Genomic DNA, 27,012 nt, shown 5'->3' with positions numbered 1-27,012 from the left:
TTTTTTAAAAACTTAAATGTATGAATGGCTGTCAATAAACTTAATAAATCTTTTGCAAAAAGAAGTAACAAAAATTTCTCCAGTACTCACCGTTAGTTGAAATATATACTGTATGTACCCATTGTACCTTCGTCCTCTCCTTAGATCCATTCCAACGTCCTCTGACATCAGTTAATCTACACTTTTTATAATGGAAAAATCAAAAATATCTTTAAATTAGTGCCCCCAGAAAATATAAGAGTTACCATTGACTCTAAGTGTACAGCCTAGTTCTATGTAAGCTTTATTTGTATTTTTTCTCCTTTTGAGAACTATTAATCCACAAGTGGGGTGAAAACATATGCTTCATTTTAGGTATACCATTCTTCTTCCCAAAACCTTACTCAGTATTAAGTGATTTTTCTTCTAGGAATTATGCAGAATATTCTAAGTATTACGGTATCCTTTCTTCAGTCAAAGTGAGAAGCAAACAGCAATCAGATAGGACCTTGATAATCCATAGCAAGTGAACAAAATATTCAAAGAAAAAAAAGCCCACACAGTTCTTGTAGCACTTCAAAATTTTAAGAGATTTTATAGTAAACACAAATTTGTGATAAATAAAATTTTGTGTTTATTTAGTTTCAAGTAGATGCAAAACTCATGGGTTCACATGAGTTTTTGCATATGGCTATATCCCCAGTATGGTGACTGGGCTTGCTCATAATAAGCACTTAATCTATATTTCATGAACGAATGATTCAATCAATCAATGAAAGGATAAAATTGTCAGATTTTATTTATTATTTATTATTAAGTTTTTGTTTTCTTTAGCTTTCTTTCTTAAAATTGAGTTTTAGTTTCCTCTTTAAAGACATGGTAAAAATTTAAACATAAGGTCTACAGAAAAAAAAAAAAAATCAATGTAAAAGACAAAGTTCGGTGGCTGAATAGCCACAAAACTAGTTAAAAGGCTTTATACACGAAAAGTCTGCCCAAAAAGAAGAGATGATTTTTCTTTTCAATGAACACCAGCAACTATTGAGCTAATCTGATCAATGAGAATGATCGAATGGGCAAATCGGATTTAAAAAATAAAACTGGCTGGGTGCAGTGGCCCACACCTATAATCCCAGCTTTAGGAGGCCGAAGTGGGCAAATCATGAGGTCAGAAATTGAGACCATCCTGGCCAACATGGTGAAACCCCGTCTCCCACTAAAAATACAAAAATTAGCTGGGTGTGGTGGCACGCACCTGCAGTCCCAGCTGCTCAGGAGGCTGAGGCAGGAGAATTGCTTGAATCCAGGAGGCAGAGGTTGCAATGGGCAGAGATCACGCCACTGCACTCCAGCCTGGCGACAGAGGGAGACTCCATCTCAGTCAATAAATCAATCAATCAGTAAATCGGCTGTGTATTTCTAGGTGATTAAGTTTTCTAGATTCCAAAATATTCTATTTGTTCAGTGTTCTGTAAACACTATCTAATTTCTTAGCATTTAGCACATCTGTTCATTCTTCTTATGTAAAGATACATGTTTTAATATGCCTCTGCATAAATATTTCCACTGAGAGGATGTCATAAAATGTCAAACATGGAACTTTTTCATGATCCTAATGGGCCCTGAAGGTAAGCATGTCAGATGTCCCCTACTTTAGCACTGGAGAAAGATGAGTTGTTACTTCAGATGACACTGGTTCCTCCTCTAGCTTCTCTTTCTCTTTCCTTTCCTCTCCTTCTGGCCTTGTGTCTTCTTCCTTCTTAAATAATAGTCACATTCCTTGAGTTATATTAAAGCAGTTTTATTCACTCATTTCTCTGAAACTCAGTATGGATACACACCATTGGACAAAGCCTATATAACATTTTATTGAAGAAACTGAAATTATAGCCTCCTTGAATGTTTTTCCAGCCAAACCACATAGTCGTACGCTTATCATTATGCCATGCCTTTGCCAAAGTGAGAAATGCTTCATACCCTGTGGTCATTTGATCAAAAGTAACTGAGAAATCAAACTTTAGAAAACAGATTTAAAATTCATACTATATTTGATGAACAGAATGCCCTATTTTTAAAAAAAGAATTTTTAAATATTTAGTACTCTGATGAGATTTTAAGAAATTTTGAATATCCATATAAATATCTGCAGAAAATAATTGTTTTACACAGTTCTGTCAAATTTTGGGTTGACTCAGCTCGATAGCTTGTAAGCAAATCATTACCTAAAACCCCATAAATAAGTTTTATTAAATATTGCTAGAGTATTTTCTATACCTTTTCCTGTCCAAATTACTACAGTAATATATGTTGCTCAAGCTGAGAAATGTAGAAAATACAGAAAAACATAAAGGGAAAGCAGTTTAAAAATAGAAATACCACCAACTAGAGATAATATCTGTAAATTTTTGGTGTATTATATTGGGGGTGTTTTTGAGTATGTGTGCACACAAAACCACACTCAGACACATGGCCACATGTGAACGTGATCACATGTTTACTTTTTTCCCCAGTTAACATGGTGATGTTCTTTTTAAACCATTTCATTGCTGCCTTTTCACTTTGCAGTATATAGTGAACATTTTTCATATAATAGTCCTCTAAAATAAAATTATAATGACGACAGAGTATGTCACCATATGGAGATCCCATCATCTATTCAACTGTTTCCCTGGTGTTGAACATTTAGACTTTTTCCTTTTTTTTAAAGTTGACCAATAATAACTTAGTGAGTATTTGACCTTCTTGTACCTACATCTTAGTGTGTTGTCCCATGATGTCAATGAGATTACTTTCTAGAAATTGAATATCTCTGTCAAGGGTGATGGTATAAGCTTTGGATAACACATTGCCAAGTTACCTTCAAGAGTTGAAATCATTTTATCTCCCCATTGGGAGTATGATAGTAACCATTGCTCCCCACCCTCCTACCCCACTGCTCCGGAACCCCCGTGAACTCCCTTAATCATTGCTAATTTATTGAGGAAAAATAAAGATCTTACTTCAGCTGCCTATTTTTTTTTTTTTTAATTTCTGGTGAGATTAAAATCTGCATATTATTGGCCACTTGTCTTTTTCCTCCTGTGGAATAGCCTAGTCAAAAATCCACATGCAGGTGTTCCTATTTGTCCTACTGAGTCATTTCTTTGACTTATTGGTTGTAGGATAATGCATCTCCTGGGTACAGTGTGATACTACACTAGGATGATGGGTGGGGAATGAGGAACAGCACTGCGCATGCCTCAGGGATCTTTAATAAAAAGTTAAACATTTGCTGATATTGTAAGTGCTTCTGGTATTATGACTCACACCTGCAGATAAACACCTGCAATAATATTTGCTCTTTTTATTAAAGTTGAGAAAAGTCAACCACCTCAAATTATAGCTGAGACATGACTATTTTCAAGAAGAGCTCAGAAGATCAACCTTGATCTCTTTCCTCCCACTTCAATGCCCACTCTTCCCACATTTCAGCCCACAAAAGATCATGTTACATGATTTGCCTAAATATCATTGGCAGGAAGTTGAAAGAAATTTAGGAGAATTTCTCAAGTGTCAGAAGTTTAACCCTATCCTCTGCTTGCTTACAGCGATGAGCAGATGCAAGGGGCCAACCTGGGGAGGAAAGATTTCTGGCGTAAGATGTTCAAGTCCCAGAGTGCAGCAAGTGACACCAGCAGCCAGTCTGAGCAGGATACTTCAGAATGCACCACTGCCCACTCAGGGACCACCTCTGACCGACGCGCCCGCTCACGATCACGCAGAATTTCCCTCCGGAAGAAGCTTAAACTCCCCATAGGTAAAAGTATGTCTGTATTTGTTTATAGATTATCTTATTACCAACCATGTCCTCAGATCAACTCAGTAATGCATAGTAGGGCTGAAAAAGAAGACATTCAAATCATAAGACCTAGACTGACTTCATTCATTCATTAAATTTTTTTCCACATGTATTTTTCTATACCTTACTACCTGCCTCTTATGTGTGCAATCACTACATTAGCCATCAAGAATTAGTGAGTAAATACACACAGCCTCCCAATTTTGCTAAACTTACGGTATAGTAGGAACCACAGTCATTAAAGCAAATAATTGTGCAACTAAGTATAATTGCAAACTATGAATTTTATGAAGGAAATATACATAGTGCTATGAAAGCATGCAACAATGAGAACTAACCTGAATGTGGGGGAGGAGGCAGAAATTAGGGAAAGCTTGCTAGTGGTAGTGGCACTAAGATCTGCAAGATAATTGGGAGAGGGAAGGAGAACACTCCAGGTAGCCATTGCGTGCAAAGATATTAGGAAGCTAGAGGGAAGTAAAGGAACTGAAACAAGGGGACGAGTGGCTGTAAGGCTATAGTAGAATGATAGGGGCCAGGTCAGGTTGACTCTTCATTCTAGATCCCTAGATAACCAAGATGGGATGTTGAACAGGAGAGTAACTCAAGCAAGTAAACTTTTTCCAAAACATCACTGCATGGAAATCATACTGGAGGGAGCATGAGTAGATAAGGGAGACCAGATGGAAAGTTAACTCTTAGGTTTAGGTATAAGTAAATGGAAGCTTGAACTGGGTGGTAACCATGTAGGCAGAGATAAGTGAACACATTTGAGAACTATTCAGAAGGTAAAATTTACAGGCTTTAATGGGAGATGTGAAGCTGAATGGATGATGGTTTCATCTCAACCCAGATTTTTCATGCTTGTCCCACATGCTCATGTAATTTTATGTTCTAACACTGAACATTTTGATTCAAAGCATGTACATTGAAAACAATTCGTTTTTCTATTTATGCCAAGCCATGTAACTTTAATTGCTTGTTGGGCTTATGTTGACATTTCTGTTTAATCCGTTGGATAGAAAATGCTACATTGATCTAAATGATTTAACTATTAAATAGGGAACTGGCTGAAAAGATCGTCCCTCTCAGGCCTGGCAGATGGTGTGGAGGACCTCCTGGACATCAGTTCTGTGGACCGACTCTCTTTCATCAGGCAAAGCTCCAAGGTAAACAGGACATAGCTTGTGTAAGGGAATGTTGAGGTCGCTTATAGAAACATGTGAACGCTGAGAAATGCCAAACACCTGCAGGGGCCAAATAAGGAAAAGCTGAAGAAACTCTCCAGATGAACTAACTTTGGAAACTGAGATAATCAATGGAAACTAAAATGTTTAAGTAGTAGGCTAGCATGAAGAGGAAAAAGGAAAAGTGTGGCCAAAAAAATATATAAAATCATAATGCAGATATAGAGGGGTATATAGACATTATTTCCCAGGTATTTTTAACTTTTAACGCACCTATGAAATGACTGACATCCCAAACTCCTATCCAAGGATCCAATAATTTAAAAATGATTCCTTTTACATATTAAGACACACATCATTCATCCTTTTCCCACTACTTTTGGCACCATTTGAACCATTATCTGTATTGGAAAGAAGAAACTCAAGATGAATTTTTTCACAACACTGCCCCTTCATAATACTGTGAAGCATTAGAGTAGCGTAAGATTTCTTCCAAGAGCCTTCCCTGTCGATGCTTCATGACCTGGTCATTTGTATCCTAATTTTCAGCATATGATATGAGTTATGTTTCCTTATATGTAAACAAATTATTTGCTTACATTCTTTTGTTTTTGAATCACACAGTTTTCTTTTATCTAGTCTGTTTTGAAAGTGATATTTTGAAATTATACAAATAATATTCAAGACTAGAGGATATTTAGAAAATATATATATCATTCCTTCCCTACCTTCTGTTTGCTAAAAAATAAAAATAAAAATAATAAGTCAAGTATTTGAGTTTGTGTGGCCCATAGCTCCCTTGCTGTGTGGAAATTTTTAGTACTGTTGACCTAAAAGCAAGATGAAGAACATGTTTTAATTCTTAGAAAGCGAAACATGTTATTATACATTTTAATTATCGTACACCCTATAAATGAATTATATACTGATTATTTCACAGAGATTTAAAGTATTCTACTTGGCTATTTTTCACTTTGGTCTGCCTCTCAATTATAGTATTTGTAAACAATGACTATGTCTTGCTATTCATGAATTTCAGTTTGGAGTTTATCAGATTTAAACTCTAAGAATATTTCAATTATTTTTATAGCACCTGATTATTTAGCTTTTAATCTGGGACCTGGTTCCTCCTTTTAGTTACAGTGATGTCTTTTTGGCATATGGGAATGAGCTATACTGATGACTAAACTAACCAGATGTGGAAGCCGAAAGAGCAAAGTAAACACCTCATTTTCAAGTCAAGGATTGATCTAACTGCAAAGATTTACGTTTGAATCTTGTTATCTCTCTAATTTGCTTTTTTTTTTTTCCAGGTCAAATTCACCAGTGCTGTGAAGCTTTCTGAAGGTGGACCAGGAAGTGGAATGGAAAATGGAAGAGATGAAGAGGAGAATTTCTTCAAGCGTCTTGGTAAATGTCATGCATACTAAGAATTCTATTTAACTTTCATCACACGAACAAAAACTTGATTAGATTAAGTGGTCCGCAGTCTATTTTCATTCATTTCTTTCTCATACATGTCTTTTATCATTATCTATAGCTTCTCTGTTTGCAATTTGATTCAACAGACATTTATGGAAGCCTTATTATGTTCCTTACTCTCTGATGGGCACTGGGTTTGCAGAGTAAGATTCAGCCTCTTTTGCTGTTCTGTCATAAAATCTAAGAACTTTACAAAACTTCCAGAAATCCTTTTATCCACCCACCTAACTACTTACAAATTCTGCTCATTATATCCCTGACAGGTGGCTGGCCACCCTCTGTACACTTCCACTGAAGGGGAGTTTATAATTTTACAAAGCAACCTGTTCCAGAGCAAGGCAGCCTTAATTATTAGAAAAATTTTCCTTACATTCTGAAAACATACTCGTCCATAAATTTGATTCATTTGTCCTAGTTATGATGTCTGTACCAAGATGCACACACATGTACATCACATACACTCTCTCACACACACACATCATGCAAACTTCATACGTTATCCATTTCATGTTCTCTCTTTTGATCTCACCGCTGCTAACTAAACATCTTCCATTTCACTTTTCCTTGCATGCGAGTGTCTCTAGATTCACCACCATTCTGATTCCTTGTTATTATGTATTTTTATTTAGATGATGTGCTTTTTTACAAAATGTGGAACTTAGGATAAAATGCAATATACCATATTTAAAATTAATTAGTACAGTGGATAGTGTAACTATTAAGCTTGAGGACTACAGGAAGTGTATGAGCACAATTTAAAATTACACTCTCCATTTTCACAGCACGTAATTGGTTTATATTGATTAATTTTTGCCAGCTTTTTTTCACATGAATGAATATCATGGTATACTTTGATATAGCCATTGTTTGTTTTTCATTTCAAAAGTGATTAAAATTTATTATTTCATTAACTTTGGAGGTAGTTAAGTCACTTGCCCAGGAAGGAAATTAAAAGACAGAACCCATAGTTTTGAAGTATTTGGGATTAAAATATAAGTAAATAAGCAAATGAATGAATGAATGGAGTGAAAAGAGAACTGAAACTAAGCTGAACTTTGTCTTTTCTTCTTTGTACTGGAAAGATCTGTCTGCAGAGACATGCACATTTCCCTGTTCTTGTCCAGGTTGTTCATATTATTACTGAACAGACAAATGCAAAGATATAACTCTAAGAATACTTCTACTTGACTTTGATTAATAATTTGTGGGCACAGATTTTTAGTGAACCATACACTTAATTTTCTAGTGACCAGAGAACTTTTCCATATCACTACAAAAACATCATCAGAATTTACCAAAACATTCCTATGATATCCTTACAACTCTGTCAAAAGGAAGAACGTGGCTTAGTTCAGCATAATGAAGTTACAGTGATTCCTATGATTACTTCTCTTTTGAAAATGTTCCTATCTATTTAATTATCTCTTATAGAATTTGGTTAGGGCAAACATCAAGTTTATCAGTCTCTGTGGTTTTAAGAAATCTTCCTAACAACCAGGGCATTTGTCACTTTCAGTCCTTTTACACTCTTTCCACTCCTCACAATATTTTAGAGACAATATGTCTCTTGTTCAGACATTAGTATTATAAAGAAATTTTTGTTGTGTTTTTTTGAGAATGAAGTGTGGGACTAAAGCGTGTTCTCCAGGTATGTGTCATGCTATTTTGATATCATTTGACTGAAGCTGCAATCACATCTTTAAGTTCCCTTTATGCACTAAAGTATAACTGAGGCTTAAACTAAAAAAATTCAGGGTTTCTCACATTTGGTGAATATTTCTTCTTTTTTAAAAATTCATTCCTTCCTTTCTCTTTCTCTTTCTTTCCCTCCCTCCCTCCCTCCTTCCCCTTCCTTCCTTCCTTCCTTCCTTCCTTTCTTCCTTCCTTCCTTCCTTCCTTCCTTCCTTCCTTCCTTTCTTTTTTCTTCTTTCTTTTTGAGACAGGGTCTTCCTCTGTCACCCATGCTGGCATGCAGTGGTACAGTTATTCTCACATTTTGTGATTATTTCTTATTTTTTAAAAATTTCTTCCTTCCTTTCTCTATCTTTCCTTCCTTCTTCCTTTTTTCCTTCCTTCCTTCCTTTCTTCCCTTCTTTCTTTTTCTTCTTCTTTCTTTCTTTTTGAGACAGGGTCTTCCTCTGTCACCCATGCTAGAGTACAGTGGTACAATTATAGTTCACTGCAGCCTCAAACTCCCAGGCTCAAATGATCCTCCCACCTCAGCCTTGCAAGTAGCTAGGACTACAGACATGCACCACCATGCCCCATTAAATTTATTTTACATTTTTTTTGTAGAGATGGGGGTCTTGCTATGTTGCCCAGGCTGGCCTTGAGCTCCTGGCCTCAAGTGATCCTCCTACCTGGCTTCCCAAAGTGCTAGGATTATAGGCATGAGTCAGCATGAGTCACCATGCCTACCTGAATATTTCTTCTTAAGTGAATCTTTTCTATATGCTGAGAACTGAATGTGTGTGTCCTCTAGAAATTTGTCTTGAAGCTGTAATCCCCAAAGTGATGGTATTTAGAGGTAGAGGCGTTGGGAGGTGATTAGGTTTAGATAAGGTCATAAGGGTGGCACTTGTGATGGGATTTCAATGCCATTATTAAAAAGGAGGAGACATGAGGTCTCTCTGCATGCATACACCAAGGAAAAGCCACGTGAGGACATAATCAGGAGTAGAGCCATCACCAAGAACTTGACCATGCGGACACCCTGATCTCAGACTTCCAGACTTCAGAACTGTGAGAAACAAATATTTGTTGTTTTAAGTCACCCAGTCTATGGCATTACATTGTAGCTGACATAATTGATCAGGGCACTATACTTCCCTATTTGTAGATTTTTCTCCTTAGTGGAAAAGATAAAAGCATAATTGAGTTGTTTACACTCCTTTTAATTCCCTTACATTCCTTCTTATTCATGTTCCAGACATGTTATCATTAGCATTTCTCACAAACGTTAGTTCATTCTGGACTTTGTGTTTTTCTTACCATGATTCCTACAGATTTTAGCCATTACTTCATAATTTGTCTTCCATTCACATATTGAAAAGATCTCATATGGAATATTCATAGAGCCAGATTCTGCAATGAGTTTGTGTCAACAATACCTGAAATACAGTTTCTTTTTGTATGTCTAGAAAACAAAGTCATAATATTTGAGATTGATATCTGGTATATTTTATGTGCTTTGGGCTGGGAAGATAATGCAACTTATACATCACTATTCTTTGCCTATGTTCTCTTGCTTGTTACAAATTATAAAAGGTGTTCTGTGAGATGATTCCTTTGGAATTGCTTGCAGAAAATAAGTATCTCCAGCTATTCTTAATGAACCGAAACAATATTACCTGCTAATCTAAGCACATTGTATTTTGCAACTACTGCCCTTAATTGTGCAAGCGTCATTCTATTTTTGAGCCTGCTCTTTTCCTTCTTTCCTTCCTTTTCTTTTCTTCTCTCTTTTCTTTCTTCCTCTTGCTTTCTTTCTTGCACTTTCCCTTCTTTCCTTCCTTCCTCTCTTTCCTTCTTTCCTTTTTTTCTCTCTATTTATTTCTTTCATTTGCAATCTATGTTTATAAATGATTCTTACTCAACTGTGATAGATGTGTTTTTTTTTTCTAATCTAAATTATCTTAATTACTGAATATCTTTGTTTCTTTCTTTAAAGTTGTTAAAGAGAACAAACATCAAACCTTCTTACCCTCAGTTTAAATGCAATACTTGAACATCACTGAGTTGAGATGAAATGCCAATAAAATTTCTTTAAAATTTAAAAGTTATTCAGCAAATGCAAACTGTATCTGGTGAACATGAAATAGAATCGAAATTGCATTCAGAAGTCAGCCATCTTTTTCTTCTGTGTTTTCATATTCACTGAAACTATTTCATTTTAAAAATCATGTCGTCTACTTGAGGGAAGGTGTTTGATTAATTAAAACAATTTTTTCAACTAATCAACACATTTATGGCATATCTTCTATGTACTCAGTTGTGCCATCAACACAGTAGGAAATACTGCTTAAGGAAAACTAGATTTTGTATGTCTGAAACTTTGCACCCATAAATGTATATGATAATGACTTGCCAATTAAAACTAATATTAAAAAACAAGTAGGATATTTTTATACATCCCTTTTTGGATTTAAAAGCTTATAAAATGTATTCTATGTAAATAGAATTATAATTATACCTCAATATATCTAACATAAAAAATAAATATTAAACATATGCAACTAAAATATACTGAGGCTGAAAAAGTAATCATTATAGCTAAGGAGGCCAAGAGGCATCCTTACATTCTAGTGTGTTGCTATAAAAAATTGATTAAAAAAAAAAGATTGCATTTTGTAGCCAAATTACTTTTTGATATTTCTTTTAGTAGTACAATATGGAATGCTGACAGGATACATTTTATCATCAGTTTATCATTAAAGCTGCAGGAGAAAATCCAAGAAATATAATATGTACAATGTGGAATTGTTTCTTACATTAAGTTTCTCTAACATAATCACTACCTTCAGCAGAGTATGAAGTTTGACTTCCTTCCATATAAACATTTAGTATTTTAGAGATTTCACTGTGACAGTGGTAAGAGTGCAGGCTTGTGGTCAGTAGGTCTGTATTTAAATCTTGCCTTTATAACTGTCCGTGGTATAAACAGATGGGGCTACTTAACCTGCTCCTTCACCTGTTCCTCCTCTCTTTATCTCTCTGTCTCTGTCCACTTCCCTCTCCCGGCCAACACGCCCATACATACCAAAAATACATTCCTTTTAAAAATCAGTTTAAAAAACTTACAGGGCTATTGCAAAAAATAAAATTAATTATAAAATATTTCATACAGTACTTGGCACATACTAAGTGCTCAAAAACAGTACCAAAAATATATCAAAAATATATTCTTATCTATTAATGCTATAAATACAGTGGAAATTTTTCATTATAATTAGCTTTTATTTGTAACATGATTCTTATGTCCTGTGCTTATAGGATTCTGCTGATCTCCTCCTCCATAATAAATACATATTATTCTGTGAAACAAAAAATATAGGTTCATGCTGTCAGTGAGTTTTTGATGACTTCTTGCTTCATGATTTTACTTACGTTCCTTAACTGCATTATGTCTGAAATTCTTTCACTCAAAATGGCACTTCCTTTAGTAATATTGAATGCAATTCTTTTGAAATTAGTCATCTTGTCAAATAAATATTGAAGAAAATTGCGAAATACATATTCTTAATGCTTCCTTAACTAAAATGATGGCAACTGTTCTGAATAAATTTGATATATAGGAGTAACTTCATTTATCATCTATCTAGTCTTATGTATTAATTCTATTACAAATTTTAGACAGTTACTACCTAATGTATTTTAAATCTTAATTACAGTAACAAATAATAAAACAAATGGATTCACAAAAAAGAAAAATCTTTTTATTTGGGATCTCTTTTCAATTCAAAGTTTAAGGGACTGTTTATACTTTTTAAAAGATGAGAATCCTTTGATATACATATAAGTATTCTTGATAAACTATTAAAGAGCTATATATAAATAATAAAGTAATGTATAGTTATAAAGAAAAAAAAAACAGGATTACTTGTTCTAGTAGCTTTGGTAATGTCCAGTGAGGAAATAGAGTAGCATTTTGAAAGAGAGCTGCCTGAAAACAAGGCTCTCCTGGAATTGTATGTTCCTCATCTGTAGCTTTCCTTCTTTGTATCATTTGAGATTTTGTCTTATGAATTTTTTCTACCATCAAATTCTTCTCATGGTAGTTCCTTTTGCATACTATTAAAAAATGCTATACTAACTGAAAAGAAAAGCACTAAAGTTATTGAATTTTGAATTTTTGAATATGGAATATTTGTATCTGAAAAAGAAACATATCCATAAAGAATAAAATATAGCAAATTTTAATAATGATACTTTAATTATCTACTGAACCATTTTTAAGCTTCTGAAAATGTTCGAACATAAGCAAAAAGTAAAGAGAATGGTTCAATGGATCCCAAATATTCATCACTCACTTGCAAAAAGTAATTTAGAAATTGTCATATTTGCTTCATCTATATTTCTTGCTCTTTTAAATGTATTTTAAAACAAATCCCAGAGATCATGTTGTTTCATACTCACATATGTCAATATGATTCTGAGTCATTGTGAAAGTTGTAGACCACAATTGATAATTATTTTTATGCCTTGCCGTAATTTTTTTATCTGGTGGTAATAAAGTCTAAATGAATCTGTGTCCCAGGATTAAACTGCTTCCAAAGGATGTGTTTCCTAATAGAGTAGGTGCCCACATTTTTCCATTAGTGGATATGTTGAATGACATCCTTGTGTGTGGTACACTGCCATGGTAAACTCAGGCCCATAACTGTAAACACTTCCTTTTATCTACTATGAATGCAGATTGTTAGAGTGGTAACCCTAGCTCTGGAACTCCAATAGCCAGTGATTCTTTGCATTGTAACTGAGAAAAGGTTTTTGCTTTCACCACAGTGCTGTATCAATTTGTACAGCATGCTGTCCACAATATACACAATGCTGTACCAATGTTGTATCACTTTGTTGTAACAGGTCTGAAATTGCACAGTGATTGCAACTTCCATAAAAATGAAGTTGTTAATTATAGGAAGAATAATTTTAAATACGCCAAAAGCTCTTACTAGTATTCAAGAGAAGACCTGCAAGTAAAATGATCAAACACTATATTTAAATATTTAGGTAAAATCTTACATTTTCATATGTCATGTGTCACCAGATCCCCAAAAGTCAGGATATGTTTAAATCAAACATTAGGGTGGAGAGCAAGGAAGTGGAATGAAGGAGAAAGTTTTCTGAATAACACTATAGAAAACACACTGTGGTATCATTGAAATTTTTTTTAAACCTATGATCCATTACACTCTCTTTCTTTCGTTCCTCTACCACGGCACCACCTCTACAGGTTGCCACAGTTTCGATGATCATCTCTCTCCCAACCAAGATGGTGGAAAAAGCAAAAACGTGGTGAATCTTGGCGCAATCCGACAAGGCATGAAACGCTTCCAATTTCTGTTAAACTGCTGTGAGCCTGGGACAATTCCTGATGCCTCCATCCTAGCAGCTGCCTTGGATCTAGTAAGTTGGTGAAATAATTTTCCCACCCTGCCCCCCATCCCAAGTAATACTGTTAACAGAGGTAAGCATGACTCCCCAATTGTAATCTGCCTGTGGTTTTTTGTTTTTTCAGAATTCGTGATAAAAGGGGGAAGAAAGATGGTGAGGTGAGAGAAAAGAAAGGGAGAAAAATCTTAATTAATATGCCCTGAGAAATAGACTGTAGAAATATGTAAGGGCTCTGGAGTCAGACTGACTGAGTTAAAATCACTCTGACATTTACTACCTCAACCTCTGTAAAATGAGTGTAAGAGCAATAGTAATAATATAGCTACCTCCTAGGGCTAGTGTGAAACTAAATGAGATGTTAGATATAAAGCCCTCATCACAGTGCCTGAAATATAGGAACTACACAATAAAGTGGGCTATTATTATTACATTATTAGTCTTATGTCTGCCATGTATTAGCCTTTTAAACTAACCAAGTCTTGATTTCATCATCTATCAATTGGATGAAAAATATGAAGCAAGGATCAATTGAAATGAATTGCACAAAAGCACTTTGAACATTAATGGTATTATAAACATGTAAGGGATTAAGAATATGAAGTGGATCTTGGTCAGAAAGTGTTTTTATCAGGTAAATTAGGCCCACATGTGACTTTTGAACTCAGCCTCTCAATTTCTTTTATTTATAAACTCTTCATATGCTGCATAAACACTGGGTACAAAATACCAAGTAAACATCAAGAAATAAAAGTGTTTTATTTTTACTTTTAAAAAAGGCAAACCGAAATAGGTTTTTAGTAAAACAAAAAACTAAAACTTTAAGTGTGCCAATAAATGATCCTTTTTTCAGGTTTTATGACACACAAATAAGTAACCAGTGGTCACTCATATTTTACCTTGGAAAATAATCCAAACCTTATAATAGAATTCATGAAATTTCTCTGTGACATTTGCAGCTTTTGCTCTCAGGATATTTAGTGACCAGCAAGGTATGTGGCTTCACTTAGAGCTGAAATAGTAATACCATTTATAATCACCCAAATTGATGACTTTCCATTATATAAGATGTCTCATTATTGAGTATCTTAAAAAATAATGAGTATCTCATTATTGAGTATTTTAAAAAATTTGCAGCATGTTCAATGTGTATTGATATGTGCTATGGTGGCTGTAAAATGTAAATAATTGTAGATCTCCAGGAGGGTAGGGGCTGGAGGCAATTAAACAATCAAAGTACAGTAAGATAATCTGTCTAAAGCAGGAAAGCTTGACAAAGCAAAGAGCCAATCCTGTGTTTTCTAGGTGGGAGACTGGAAACTAGGCTGCCACTGTTTTGAGTCATGCATGGTTTGTCTTAATCACATCTTGCTCTGCTCCCAAAGGAGCAGATTAAAATAAATAGGTGCAGCAAATTCATTAGAAAATGACAATCAAACGTTTAAACAATGGAAAAGTGTATGAACAGTCAGTCACCAAAAATACTAATAGTCAATAAACTACACCTCAGCTTGCTTGAACTTAAGAAATACTCTGTTGGTAATTTACAAGTTAAAAAAAGTAAAAGAAATGCCTATTAAAATATCTATAGATTCCTACTTTATAGCTCTCAGGTTGGTAATGATTTGAAAGTGCTGATAAGAGTAGAAAACATCAAACACCACATGCAATGTCAGTACTGGTATAAGCAGCAGGATTTGATTAGGGAACAGAGGGAAGTCTTGGACTAACAGGGTGATAATGAGAGCAGTGATGATGAGTGAAGCACTCCTCAGCTCCTCCCTGAGTAGTAAGTAATTTTGGACTGTATATAGTCAGAGAGGGAGAGTAGCAGCTCTCTACATATCAAATGCATCAAATGGCAAGAGTGGTGGTATTAAAAAGTCCAAAGTCAATGTGACTTATAAGATACTCACCATATAATAATTAATTAACTCAGCAGATGTCTTTTGAGGGCTTCCTATGTGCCAGACATGGTGCTAACTGATAATGATAATACAACAAAACTCAACTGGAGGGCTACACCTATTTTTCTCTTTTTCCAATGAAGATTGTGTTTATATAGCGATCTTTTCTCCAGATGTCTTAATGTACAGCATTCTAAGGTTGATTAATGAATGACTGGTATTTATTGTATACCCACCCTGTTGCCAAAGGGAAAAACTGAAGCTCAGAAAGATCGACTAATAGGCAGGGCTACAAAGTCAGTGAAGGATGGAGCCAGTTTGGAATCTGGGTCTGTCATCCAGGCCTTTCTATTTTGTATTCTCTTATTAAAATATTATGTAAGACAACTTTAGGAACTTACTTTAAAATATGCAATAATAATAAATTCTACATTTTATACCCAATAGCTTAAGTGTGGTTAGGAAAGTAAAGGTGACAGAGCTGGTTGAACAATTGTTCAATACACATTACCATTTGCCACTTTACAGACAGTTGAAGCTGAAGTGCTCCAAATATACTATCATATCCGTCTTTGGCTCAATCCTTAAGTCACAGATACTTTTGGAAAATTTTTAGACAACCAAGGTGCCAGAATTTTCAGGTAACTGGCTAATGAAATTAAGGACAATTGCAACAAGTTATCTTGTTGAAAAACTGAGTGAAAAATACAGGCCAAGCTCACTGTAGAAATTGGAAAATGATGGAATAATAGTAGAGGATAATAACAGTAATAATAGGTCAAGTAATTTTCATTATACTTGACCATTTATAAAGTAAAATAAGCACCTGATAAGATTTGACAGATTGTCCTTCATTCACTGAGAAGCTCTAGGCCTCACATTCTTTCAGAGGTCCAGAGCTGAAATCTCTGCATAAACGTGGATCATACCATGTTAAGGGCTCTATCAAGTGGTCTTTTCATTTGCGTGTTTTCCATATGAGAAAACGAAAGCCCTGAGAGCTGAAGTGAGTTTTCTCAAGGTCATATGAATTAGTTGTTGCAAAAACTGGCATCAGAGCAGACTCTTCTGATTCCATTCAGGACTCTTTTAGCAACACCATATGCTTTCACTGTAAAAAATATGATTTAAATAAATCAGAATGGGTATTTCTTTGGCATACTAAAAATGTGCTTAAATACACATGGCCTCCTATAATAAAAAAGATTGTGAATGACTTTTAATGGTCACAAAGCATTTGAATCTTTAAAAGTGTTCCTTATAGTATGAATACTTAATGACTTCATAATAGAAAAATGTGAGAGAATGAAAAAAAGTCACAAATGAAATACTTTACCAAAGGAGAACCAGAAATGGTAAATAAACTGATGAAAAGAATTCTCAAGCTTTAGGTTGAAATACAGATGAAAAGTTATTACTTTAAAGCACCACATTGTTAGAGATATTTTAGCTTTTGTTTCCTTTGTATTTGGTTTCATCCAGTATCTGGTCCACCTGCTTCCAGTTTTTCAGGAATGGCTCAGTTTTCAAATATGTTTTATGTATTTTTCAACGTATTATGGTTTTATTTAGATATATGTATATAATGCAAATTGATATGAAAAAGAAATAAACATAGATGTAGATATGATAAGTAGATATGCAAATGAGATACAGATGTGGATCTAGATATAGACACAGATACAGATATAGATAGATATAGATATATAGAGATAGAGACATCGATTCTGCCATTTCATCAAATAGAATTTGAAGGGAGAGGGGAAAATAAGTGTGTTCTATTCATCACCATATCTCAATCCTACATTTTCTCCCACCTTTCTTTTATTGTTTTGCTTTGTTACATTTATTTTTAAGTGCAGCTTAAATATAATTTTTGCATTTTGACATAATTTTTATAATAGAATAGTTTCATTATTTTATGTCCTAAATAGTATACTTTAAATGTGATGTTTTTAAGATTAAAATTTTCTTCAGAATTAAAGGGTATTGTTAGATGAAAGAAATACTAGAAATGTCAATGTTCAAAGTTTTGCCAACCTGTTTTTTTGTTGGTTTTAAGCAATCCTACTTTTATTATTGTTGTGACCACTAAATGCAGGGATAATTGATTCAATTTTAAGTCCAGCACAGCTTTACTTCACAATCTTTTTCTTTAGGGTTAATTTATCAGATGCAACTGTAAGGCACTTTTTAAAACATATGTTTTAGAAAGGATTCATTTCATCTCTAGGTTTATGTAATCTACAAGTACAAAACTAAAAAGAAAATAAAAAGAAAAATTAAACAGTCCAAGCAAAAAGTATTTTTGTTTCCTATATTTTTCAAGTAAAATAGTCTATCCTTATTTATCCAGTTGAATTTGTAACATGCACAAACAGTGATTTCTAATTTACTGGTAATTTATTAGCATGAATAACACTAATAATAATAATTCCAGTAGTTTGCTTTAGGAACAATTCCACAAATATAAGACCATCCATGGGATCATAGAATTCTTCCTAGTCTGTGGATGGAGGAAACCAATTCGTGTTAAATTATTTAGCCTCATAAATGGATAGCTTTAGAAGTAGTGAAATATAATCGTTTTTCAAACTAAAACACTTTGAAGAGTGAAAGATTTCTCGATAATTATGTGAGGAAAAGAGACATAAACTGGGACTCTCCTAGGAAAAGACCTTCAGTTACCATAGGTTTAATTCACACTTATTTCCAGGCTTATTGCCTTAAATATAATTCATCATATTGGGGCTTAACATCACAGGATATTTAATGATTAGTGCAAATTAAGTCCTTTCAAGGAGACAGGAATGCATGAAAGAGGAAATACCATATGATTCTCTTTCGAATCATAAGAAAATTAGAAATAATATAGTAATAACAAAACAAAACTATCCAAATTATCCTTTTAATCTAGTGGTAATGAATTTTTTAAAAGATTCTAACTATGAAATGTAGCATAAAAATGCCTGAATAGTATTTCATTGTTGTGTATGTGCCGCATTTTCTTTATTCATTCACCTGTTTATGGATACTTGAGTTGAATTTATGTCTTGGCTACTGCAAATGGTGCTGTGATGGACATGAGAATGCAGATTTTAAAAATGAATATACATCAAAAGAAACTATCATCAGAATAAACAGACAACATACCAAATGGGAGAAAATTTTTGCAATCTTGCTATTCATATGACAAAAGTCTAATATCCAGAATCTACAAAGAGCTTAAACAAATTTACAAGAAAATAAACAACCCCATCAAAAAGTGTGCAAAGGACATGAATGGACCCTTCTCAAAAAAAGACATTTATGCAGCCAACAAACAGATGAAAAAAAGCTCAACATCACTGATCATCAGAGAAATACAAATCAAAACCAGAGTGAGATACCATGTCACACCAGTCAGAATAGTGATTTTTAAAAGTCAAGAAATGACAGATGCTGGCAAAGCTCTAGAGAAACAGGAATGCTTTTACACTGATGCTGGGAATGCAAATTAGTTCAACCACTGCGGAAGACAGTGTGGTGATTCCTTAGAGACCTAGAACCAGAAATACCATTTGACCCAGCAATCCCATTATGGGGTATATACCCTAAGGAATATAAATCATTCTCCTATAAAGGCACATGCACACATATGTTTATTGCAACAATATTTACAATACCAAATACATGGAATCAACCCAAATGGCCATCAATAATGGAATGGATAAAGAAAATGGGGTACATATGCAACATAGAATATTATGCAGCCATAAAAAGGAATGAGATCATGTCCTTTGCAGGGATTTGAATGGGGCTGGAAGCCATTATCCTCAGCAAACTAATGCAGGAACAGAAAACCAAACACCACATGTTCTCACTTATAAGTGGGAGCTGAACAATGAGAACACATGGACACTGGGAGGGGAAAAACACTCACTGGGGCCTGTAGGCAGGGTTGAGGGGCAGGGGAAGGGAGAGCATCAGGACAAATAGCTAATGCATCCTGGACTTAATACCTAGATGATGAGTTGATAGGTGCAGCAAACCACCATGGTACAAGTTTACCTATCTAACACACCTGCACATCCTGGGCATGTACCCCAGAACTTATAAAATAAAATGAAACAAAATGAATAGATATTATAAATATATAGAATCTAAAGAAAAAAATTTAGAAGTGACATATCCATGACAGAAATAAAACATTTCCAGTTTGTGTTCCTTTACCTAATCACATACCCTTACCTCTGAGAAGACATGGCTCTTCTGAACTTTAATTAATCCTTCTTGTGCTTTCTCTATTTTACCACCTTGGTGTGTGTCTTTAGAGAATATATTACTTTGTTTTGTTTTGGTTTGTTTTGCCTGATTTTGAAATTAATTTATAGGAAGTCATGCTATCCTTTTTCTAATTCGTTTAGCCTTATGTTTGAGTTCCTCCTTGGTGATGCATTTAGTGTTAATATATTAATGTTTCCTCATGAATGGTATTCATATGTTTGAACATAACACAATGTATATATCCATTATATGTTAGATGGACATTTTAATTTTTTTCAAAATTCTGGCTAATTTGAGCAATGCTTTTATAAATATTTTTGTGTATGGGCTTCAATTTATGTATAGTTTCCTAAATGCACCTACAAGTAAAATTATTGAGTCACAATTTTGCTGTATGATACCAAAATATATTTGAGAGTAGTTGCAAAAAATTCCAAATAAGTGCCAACGTGTAATGAAAACTCCTGCTTCCCTTTATTCTTGCCAACACTGTATTGTCCAATATTGTTATTTTTAACAATGTGGTGCTTTAAAGTAATAACTTTTAATCTGTATTTCAGCCTAAAGCTTGAGAAGTCTTTTTATCAGTTTATTTACCATTTCTTTTTCCGCTTTGGTAAAAGATTTCATTTGTGTCTTTTGTTCATTCTCTTACTGGAAGATTATTTATCTTTTATTGCTAGCTTTTAAAAGATTATAGGTAATGTCAATATTAATCTTTTTTCTGTTCTTTACCTTGCATCATCTCCCTGTGTGCAGCTTGTTTTCTTCTTCAAATTTTTCATATATTTTAATGAAGAGAAATTTCAATTTAATAGAATTTAATTCATAAAAATTTTCCCTCATGGCTAGCACTTCTGTTTTGAAATTCCAAGGTAGCAAAGTCATTCTTATATTTTTCTCTAAAAGTTTTAAATATTAACTTTCATACTTAAGTCTTTAAAATGTTCTATGTGAATAGCATAAGGTAGAAATTTATTTCCTTTATTTTCATTTATTCCCATGGGAAAATAATTAACCTAGCACAATACACTGACTAGTTAATGCATTCTTCTCAAATGTGCATTGCCATCTTAATCAAATATCAGATGTCCTTACAGGCATAATGTCATTCTGGGTTCCGATTTGTTTGTTTGTTTGTTTGTGGTGGAGTGTTTCTCTGTTGCCTAGGCTGGAGTGCAGTGGTGTAATCTCAGCTCACTGCAACCTCCGCCTCCCAGGTTCAAGTAATTCTCCTGTCTCAGCCTCCTGAGTAGCTGGGCCCACAGGCGCCCGCCATCATGCCCAGCTAATTTTTGTATTTTTAGTAGAGATGGGGTTTCACCATATTGGTCAGGCTGGTCTCGAACTCCTGACCTTAGGTGATCCACCCGACTTGACCTCCCAAAGTGGATTACAGGAGTCAGCCACCACGCCCAGCCTGGGTTTTGTTTTATTCCATTTTCTGTGTATCCTGAGTCATCCTACTCTGTGTTAATAGTTAGAACTTTAAACATCACTTAGGCTAGTCGTGGCTCTTTGTTATTCTACATGAATTTTATAATTACCTTATCAGAGTCCATGAAAAATCCTTTGATTTATTCTTGGAATTGCATTGAGTCCACAGATATATTTAGAGATAATTAAAATTCAAATAGAAATTCAGATCTGAATTGATTATTCAAAAGTTCTATTTCTTCCTGAGACAGTTTAATTTTTTTCAGTAATTTATCAATTTAACCTATATTTTAAGGTTTGTTGGTATAAAATTGGTTAAAATACATTCTTATTAGTTCTAATATTTGCAGTATCTGTAGTTATTTTATATATTTTTATTTCTAAAATTGTTTCCAATTTTTTAACTAGGCATGCCAGTCATTTATCAATTTCATTACTCTTTTTAAATCTTTCTATTACATGTTTCTTCTCTAATTTATTAATGCCTGCTCTTATTTTCTCTCATGCTTTTGGCTAATTGCATTATTTCGTGAAGTTGATTACTTAGTTCATTGATATTCTTTTCTCTGTTCCAAACTAAGAACTTAGCTATTAATTTTCCTTAAAACTGCATACCATAAATTTTGATAAGCAGTATTTTTGTTTTAACTTACTTTTAAGTACTTTCTAATTTCTTTAATTATTTTCCTTTTGACTCGTAGGTATTTAGATGTGTGTGTTTCAATTGATGAAATCCAGGGTTTTGTTAGAAATGAATTTTTGTTACTGACTCTAAGTTACTGATTTTTTAGAATTAATTTGGACTTCCTTTATGGCCTAGAATATTATCAGCTTTTATAAATGTTTCATATGTTGTCAAAAAGAATTTATATTCTCCAGTTGTAGAAAACAGTGATTGAGATACATACGATCAAATTTGCTGACTGAGTTATTTTAATCTACATCCTTGTTTTCTCACTGTTTGATCTACCAATTACTGTTAGTTGTGTTGAAATCCCTCACAATGATGGCAAATATGTTTATTTATCTCTACAGCAATGACATTTTTTGTTTTATTTCTATGGAAGCAAACAGGTTTAGATATATTACAAATTTCTAATGATTTGAACTTCTTATTACCATCAAGTGGCAGGTTGATTTTTAGTAATATTCTCTACCTGAAGATATGCTTTTCTACAATACTAATATAGCTACAGCAATTTCATTAGGTTAGTATTGGCCAGACATGTCTTTTTGCCAATCCTTTACTTTCAACTTTTCTGTTTGTTACTTAGGTGTGTGTCATATTAAAAGCATGTATTTGGGCTGGGCATGGTGGCTCACACCTGTAATCACAGCACTTTAGAAAGCAAAGGGGCAGATGACTTGAGGTAAGGGGTTCAAAACCAGCCTGGCCAACATGGTAAAACCCTGTCTCTACTAAAAATACAAAAATTAGCCACACGTGGTGAAACATGCCTATAATCCCAGCTTCTTGGGAGGCAGAGGCACAAGAATAACTTGAACCCAGGAAAAGGAGGTTGCAGTGAGCTTGAGATCACGCAACTACACTCCAGTCTGGGCAACAGAGTGAAACTCTGTTTCCAAAAAGAAAAAAAGCAAAGAAAAAAGTTTATACTTAAATTTTTTCACCAATTAAACAATTTTTTTCTAGCAAATTTAGTCTATTTGTGCAAATTGTGATTACTGATATATTTAGATTCACTTCTGTCATTTTTATTTATTATGATTTTTATTATTTCAGTGTGTGTGTTTCAATTTCATGCCTTCTTTTAGATTCTGTTAGGGTTTATTTATCTTGCTTTGGTATAGTTTCACATTTTAAAAGCTATTTTCCTTTACTAGTTTGTAGATTATTATATTCCTTTTATGTTTATAGAAATCACATATTTATTTAACCAAGTCTAAAATCAATGAATTTAAAAAATTTTTTTCTTAAAAAAATGGGATACACGTGTAGAACATGCAGGTTTGTTACATAGGTATATGTGTGCCCTGGTGGTTTGCTGCACCTATAGGTTCGTCCTCCAAGTTTCTTCCCCTATCTCCTAACAGGACCTGGTGTGTGCTGTTTACCTCTCTGTGTCCATGTATTCTCATTGTTCAACTTTCACTTATGAGTGAGAACATGCAGTGTTCTGTTCCTGTGTTAGTTTGCTGAGGACGATGGCTTCCAGCTTCATCCATGTCCCTGCAAAGGACATGATCTCATTATTTTTATGGCTGCATACTATTCCATGGTGTGTATGTATCACATTTTCTTTATCCAATCTATTATTGGTGGGCATTTGGGTTGGTTCTATGTCTTTGCTATTGTAAATAGTCCTGCAATAAACATACGTGTGAATGCATCTTTATAGTAGAATGATTTATATTCCTTTTGGTATATACTCAGCAGTGGGATTGCTGGGTCAAATGATATTTCTGGTTCTAGATCCTTGAGGAATCACCATATTGTCTTCCACAAAGGTTGAACTAATTTACATTCCCATAAACAGTGTAAAAGCATTCTTATTTCTCTAGAGCCTCACCAGCATCTATTATTTTCTGACTTTTAATAATCTCCATTCTGACTAGCATGAGATGGTATCTCACTGTGGTTTTGATTTGCATTTCTCTGATGATCAGTATGTTGAGCTTTTTTTTTTTTCATGTATGTTAGCACATAAATGTCTTCTTTTGAGAAGTGTCTGTTCATATCCTTTGCTCATTTGGATGGGGTTGTTTTTTTCCTGTAAATTTGTCTATGTTCTTTGTCAATTCTGGATATTAGACCTTTGTCAGATGGGTAGATTGCAAAAATTTTCTCCCATTCTATAGGTGGCTTGTTCACTCTGATGATAGTTCCTTTTGGTGTGCAGAAGCTTTTTGGTTTAATTAGATCCCATTTGTCAATTCTGGCTTTTGTTGCCATTGCTTTTGGTGTCTTTGTCATGAAGTCTTTGCCTATGCCAGTGTCCAGAATGGTATTGCCTAGGTTTTCTTCTAGGGTTTTTATGGTTTTGTGTTTTACATTTAAGTCTTCAATCCATCTTGAATTAATTATTATATAAGGTATAATGAAGGGGTCCAGTTTTAGTTTTCTGTCTATGGCTAGTCAGTTTTTCCAGTGCCATTTACTGAATATTGCTTGTTTTTGGCAGGGTTGTCAAAGATTAGATGGTTGTGGATATATGGTCTTATTTTTGAGGTCTCTGTTCTGCTCCATTGGTCTATAAGTCTGTTTTGGTACCAGTACCATGCTATTTTGGTTATTGTAGTATAGTTTAAAGTCAGGTAGCATGATGCCTCCAGCTTTGTTCTTTTTGCTTAGGATTGTCTCGGCTACATTGGGTCTTCTTTGATTCCATATAAAATTTAGAATAGTTTTTTTCAAATTCCGCGAAGAATGTCAATGTTCATTTAATGGGAATAGCATTGAATCTATAAATTACTTTGAGCAGTCTGGCCATTTTCATGACATCGATTCTTTCTATCCATGAGCATGGAATGTTTTCACGTTTGTTTGTGTCCTCTCTTATTTCCTTGAGCAGTGGTTTGTAGTTCTCCTTGAAGAGGTCCTTCACATACCTTGTTAGCTGTATTCCTAGGTATTTTAATCTCTTTGTAGCAATTGTGAATGGGAGCTCACTCATGATTTGGCTCTCTGCTTGTCTACCGTTGGTGTAAAGGAATGCTTGTGATTTTTTGCACAATGATTTTCTATTCTGAGACCTTGCTGAAATAGCTTATCAGTTTAAGGAGTTTTGGGGCTGAGATGATGGAGTTTTCCACATATAAAATTATATCATCTGCAAACAACTGTTCAAGATTTAGTTCTATCTTGTTTTTGCATTCATATTCATAAATTAGACATTATTTGTGTTGATTTTTCAGAAAGTGAGTTTTAAATTTATTCCCAAAATTTAACATATTCTTTGTTCACCATATCTCCTTGTATCTTAGAAATTCCTTCTAAGATTATCTCAGAAGTGTCTCTAGTGACAATTGGCAGTAGCTTTCTCAGCTACAGTTTAATTGAAAATGTCTTGACCCAGCAATCCCATTAGTGGGTATATATCCAAAGGATTATAAATCATTCTATTATAAGGACACATGCACACGAATGTTCATTGCAGCACAGCTTACAATAGCAAAGACCTGGGGAGCGTCACACACTGGGGTCTTTCAGAGGGAAATAGGGGAGAGACAGTGAGGGGTGGGGAGTTGGGGAGAGATAGCATGGGGAGAAATGCCAGATATAGGTGATGGGGAGGAAGGCAGCAAATCACACTGCCATGTGTGTACCTATGCAACAATCTTGCATGTTCTTCACATGTACCCCAAAACCTAAAATGCAATTTAAAAAAAGAAAAAGAACTAACTAAATAAAAGAATTTATAGCAGTTGCTATCTACAGAAAAATAAAGAAAGAAAATGTCTTTATTTTGATCTCAACTTGAAAATACTTTTGCTAGAATTGTAATTATAGGCTGACATTGTCTTTCTATACTTCAAAGACATTATCTCATACTTTTATGGCTTAATTGACAATAATAATTTTTAGGTAATCTGCCCTTCTCTGACTGTAGTCACTTTGAATATCTTCCCTTTATTGTTTTTATATTTTGCAGTTTTAATAAAACGCTTAGTATTTTTTATATTTGAAGTTCATTAGGTACTTGAATTACGTAAGTGACATATGATATTTATGATAAAAATTCTCAACTTACCTTTTCAATATTGTGTCCTTCACATTTTCTTTAATCTTTCTTTCTGTAAATTGAAAAAATATAAGATAGATCTTTTCATTTTATTTTTTTATTTTTTATTTTTTTTCTAAGAAAGAAAGAGAAAGAGAAAGGGGGAGAGAGAACAGGAGTCTTGCTCTATTACCCAGGCTGGAATGCAATCTAAAAATAGGTATTAAAAACCTCTTTTATGCTGATAATTGTGCTTAACAGTGGAGACAGGAAGAAATAAGGGAAGAAAATAACAAAGAAACAGCCAATGAATATTTCATTTAAGTCTGTGAAATGCTATGCAAATGCTGAAGAGTGATTTACTTCCAATTATGTGGTCACTTTCAAAATAGGTGTAATATGATAACTGAGAAAAATGTATGTTCTGTGGACCTGGGGTGAAGAATTATATAAATATTCACTGAGTTTACTTGTTTCAGGTCTGAGTTCAAATCATAGATGTCCCTGTTAATTTTCTATCTCATTGATCCGTTGAACATTAACAATGTGGTGTCAAAGTCTCCCACTATTATTGTGCGGGAGTCCAAGTTTTTTTATAAGTCATTAAGAACTTGTCTTATGTATCTGGGTGTTCCTATATTGGGTGCATATATATTTATGATCATTGACTCCTGTTGTTGCATTGATCCTTTTAACATTATGTAATGTCCTTCTTTGTTTCTTTTAGTCTTTGTTACTATTAAAGTCTATTTTGTCAGACACAAAAGTTACAACTCCCGTTTTCTTTTTTTCTTTTTTTTTTTTACTCTCCACTTGATTGGCAAGTCTTTCACCAACCCTTTGTTTTGAGTCTCTGTGCATCCTTGCTTATGAGATGGATCTGGATACAGCGAACTGATGGGTTTTGACTTTTCATTCAATTTACCTGTCTGTGTCTCTGATTGGGGCATTTAATCCATTTAAATTTAGGATTAATATTGATATTTGTGAGTTTAATAGTGTTGTTTAATGCTAGCTGGCTATTTTGCCCGTTAGTTGATATAGATTCTTCATCATGGAGATACTCTTTACCTTTTGGTAAGTTTTTGGGGTGACTGATACTGGTCATTCCTTTCTATGTATAG

The 27,012-nt window shown here is 34.1% G+C and overlaps 1 protein-coding gene across 13 annotated transcripts in view; it reads left to right on the top strand.

Annotated features, from left to right (window-relative positions):
- Positions 1-27,012, top strand: part of UNC80 (unc-80 homolog, NALCN channel complex subunit) — a 225,223-nt gene that overhangs the window by 64,967 nt on the left and 133,244 nt on the right. For 10 of the 13 annotated variants that reach the window (XM_032278347.1, XM_032278344.1, XM_032278351.1 and 7 more), the window contains exons 19-22: positions 3,567-3,781; positions 4,880-4,986; positions 6,318-6,414; positions 13,439-13,611. In XM_032278347.1, coding sequence (XP_032134238.1) covers positions 3,567-3,781; positions 4,880-4,986; positions 6,318-6,414; positions 13,439-13,611 — 592 coding nt within the window. The remainder of the gene's footprint in view (positions 1-3,566; positions 3,782-4,879; positions 4,987-6,317; positions 6,415-13,438; positions 13,612-27,012) is intronic. The other 3 variants (XM_032278345.1, XM_032278349.1, XM_032278350.1) reach the window with 1 other exon arrangement.

The sequence above is a fragment of the Sapajus apella genome, unplaced genomic scaffold (assembly GCF_009761245.1).
Source record: "Sapajus apella isolate SASKATOON/1434 unplaced genomic scaffold, GSC_monkey_1.0 scaffold10, whole genome shotgun sequence".
In the NCBI taxonomy this organism is placed as follows: Eukaryota; Metazoa; Chordata; class Mammalia; order Primates; family Cebidae; genus Sapajus; species Sapajus apella.
Note: the sequence above shows the minus strand (reverse complement) of the source record. Positions and strands in the feature narration are given on the sequence as shown.